The 2,244-nt window shown below is 43.6% G+C and overlaps 1 protein-coding gene across 1 annotated transcript; it reads left to right on the top strand.

The window, feature by feature from the left end:
* Positions 1-564: 564 nt before the first annotated feature.
* On the top strand, positions 565-2,237 carry LOC118406990. Its single transcript, XM_035807397.1, has 2 exons — positions 565-760; positions 1,907-2,237. The coding sequence occupies exons 1-2, from the start codon at positions 605-607 to the stop codon at positions 2,078-2,080; spliced, it is 330 nt and encodes a 109-aa protein (XP_035663290.1). The 5' UTR covers positions 565-604; the 3' UTR covers positions 2,081-2,237.
* Positions 2,238-2,244: the final 7 nt, after the last annotated feature.

The raw sequence follows: 2,244 nt of genomic DNA on the forward strand, positions 1-2,244 counted from the left end.
ACTTGATGAGAGGGGTGTATGATAATTGAGACACGCGTGGCGAATCACATGGATCAAGTACTGGAGATGCTTCCAGCAGTCCAGGACGATCGAATACAGACCGCCGCCTCTAGCAGATGTTGCACTCCGGACAGACACAACTGCACTGATGTATGTACTGACTACAAGACTACTCAAAATGTACTAGTAATTCTCTGACTCACTCTGGCCTTTTATATGACTGACACATGTCATGGTTGTCTCCAAACTCACATTATGATTTTGCACACCACATGCGCTTGATCTTAATCTAGGAATAATACTACTAGCTTCCGATTCACAAATTATTATGAGTTGGTGCTCTGTGGGCTTCTGATGTGTGACAAGTCTTCTGATCTTTGAAGAATTAAGCATAAGTAAAGTGTCAGAGATGTGGCATTTTGGAGGGGAGGACTAACATGAACTGAAACTACTTACTGTGTATCTGAATCGCATTCTCACCTACCATAATTCCGCACTTTGGTTTAAAAGAATTTTCTGCTAATTTCAGCACTCTATTTGATTCCATCTCTGAAAGCCCGCATACTTGCGGCACTGAACCATGTTTTTCGCTTACTAACAGGGTATGAACATGGGGGAGGAACAACGCACTTTGACCGTGCAGTACACCCAAGAATGGCCAGGGGGCGCTCAGGGACGTATCCTCCTACCCAACAGCCGCAGAACCCTTTCCAACTGGCGTGTGGAAGTGCAGTTTCCCTGCCCTGAACTCAACTTCAGCGTATGATGTTTCTTTTGTTATTACCTACGTAAATGAGGTCCACTCCAACGAAAGTACTGTCCTTGACTATACGTTTTTATGTAGCAAGAAGTATGTCGGCAGAACTTCATATACGCCTCGATCACCCAGAAATAACAAGCACAACTCAGATTTCGAAGCACAATTTCATATATAGTATGAAGCCTTTTTATCAATATTCTCCAAATTTCAGCTCAATTGTGCACGTTTTTATTCCTCCGCCCTTACCAAACGTAACTGGGTGTCGCCTACAATTTTTTTACAAATTCTTCCTTTTATCTAGCTTCTAGCAGGCTTTAATTGGTCGTCCTAGTAAAAATATTTTACGTCCTAGTAAAGATATTTCACGACATGGACAGCCTTTCCTACGATAGAAAGTATTTAGTAATACTTTTGTTACGTCTTGTTTTTCCCAACGCGCGATCGGAATATTGTGGTTTACTTTGATGTTTACGTTGACCACATGTTGCGGAAGAATTGACATAATACTACTCACAGGTGAGGTGACTATCACCTACTCCCCAAACTTTGAGGTTCCGCTCCGGCCTTTTAGACGTGTGTTTAGGCATTTCTGTCGTGCTTTCTATATTGTTCCGTTTTCTTTATGTCTCCGGGACGAACAGAAAACGGTACAAAATAGAAAGCCCAACGAAAATTCCCCCAAAAGATGAACATCTGCTGGTAGAGTAAAGCTCAAGGCACAACCTGCCGTACGTGCAATTTGTCCATACTTTTTTGGAAGGCCACGTCCGCCACGTCTTTCTGAAAACGTGGGGAACGACTGGCAAGAGCAGGGAGGGAGTACGGCAACACGGCAACATGCCAAGTTTTGCCTGTATGAAAAGTTCTACGCGTGTCTGCGTGCTCCAAAGCCCGTCGGATTCCCTACGAGTTCGTACAGAGGCGGTACTTACCACTTACTGATCCCAAAATATTGCCCACGTTTTGGCAAGTAGACAGCACGTATTTGCACGTACAGCGGGTTGTGCCCTCAGCTTTACTATCATATTTTCAAGATGTGAACCCGGATACCAGACTGTCATGTTTGATCTACTTGCACCGGGAAGATTCCCTACTAGTAGTATACTCTCATTACAGGAGTAACGATATTTGTTTGTCTATTTACAGGTGTGGAACGCAGAGAGTGATAGTTCCAGTGGAATGATGTCACATGGTCTGTACGTGCTGCGGCAGACAGAGGGGTGGATGCTGAACAAGGACCACATCGGCTTCACCGTTCACAGAGCGCCATCTTGCGATTTTGAAGCTAACGACATCGACGCAAGACTCGTGTCGATGTAAACTTGGCTGGAAACAAACAAAATTCTAAGGTGTTCACAAACATGATCATTTTGAACCTTTATGATAGTTTGTATGAAATGGCCTGAACTCGTCTCATTGAATGATTCTTAATTTTCAAAAACATTATGCTCGCTGCAGGCTCTTTGCACAGCTTATGTTTTTTG

Source organism: Branchiostoma floridae, chromosome 19, assembly GCF_000003815.2.
Source record: "Branchiostoma floridae strain S238N-H82 chromosome 19, Bfl_VNyyK, whole genome shotgun sequence".
In the NCBI taxonomy this organism is placed as follows: Eukaryota; Metazoa; Chordata; class Leptocardii; order Amphioxiformes; family Branchiostomatidae; genus Branchiostoma; species Branchiostoma floridae.

Bases quoted from the DNA above. Each gene is read 5' to 3' on its own strand.
- LOC118406990 (XM_035807397.1), top strand. From the start codon at position 605: ATGAACATGGGGGAGGAACAACGCACTTTGACCGTGCAGTACACCCAA. The intron at 761-1,906 runs GTATGATGTTTC...GTCTATTTACAG, and splicing joins GCCCTGAACTCAACTTCAGC to GTGTGGAACGCAGAGAGTGA.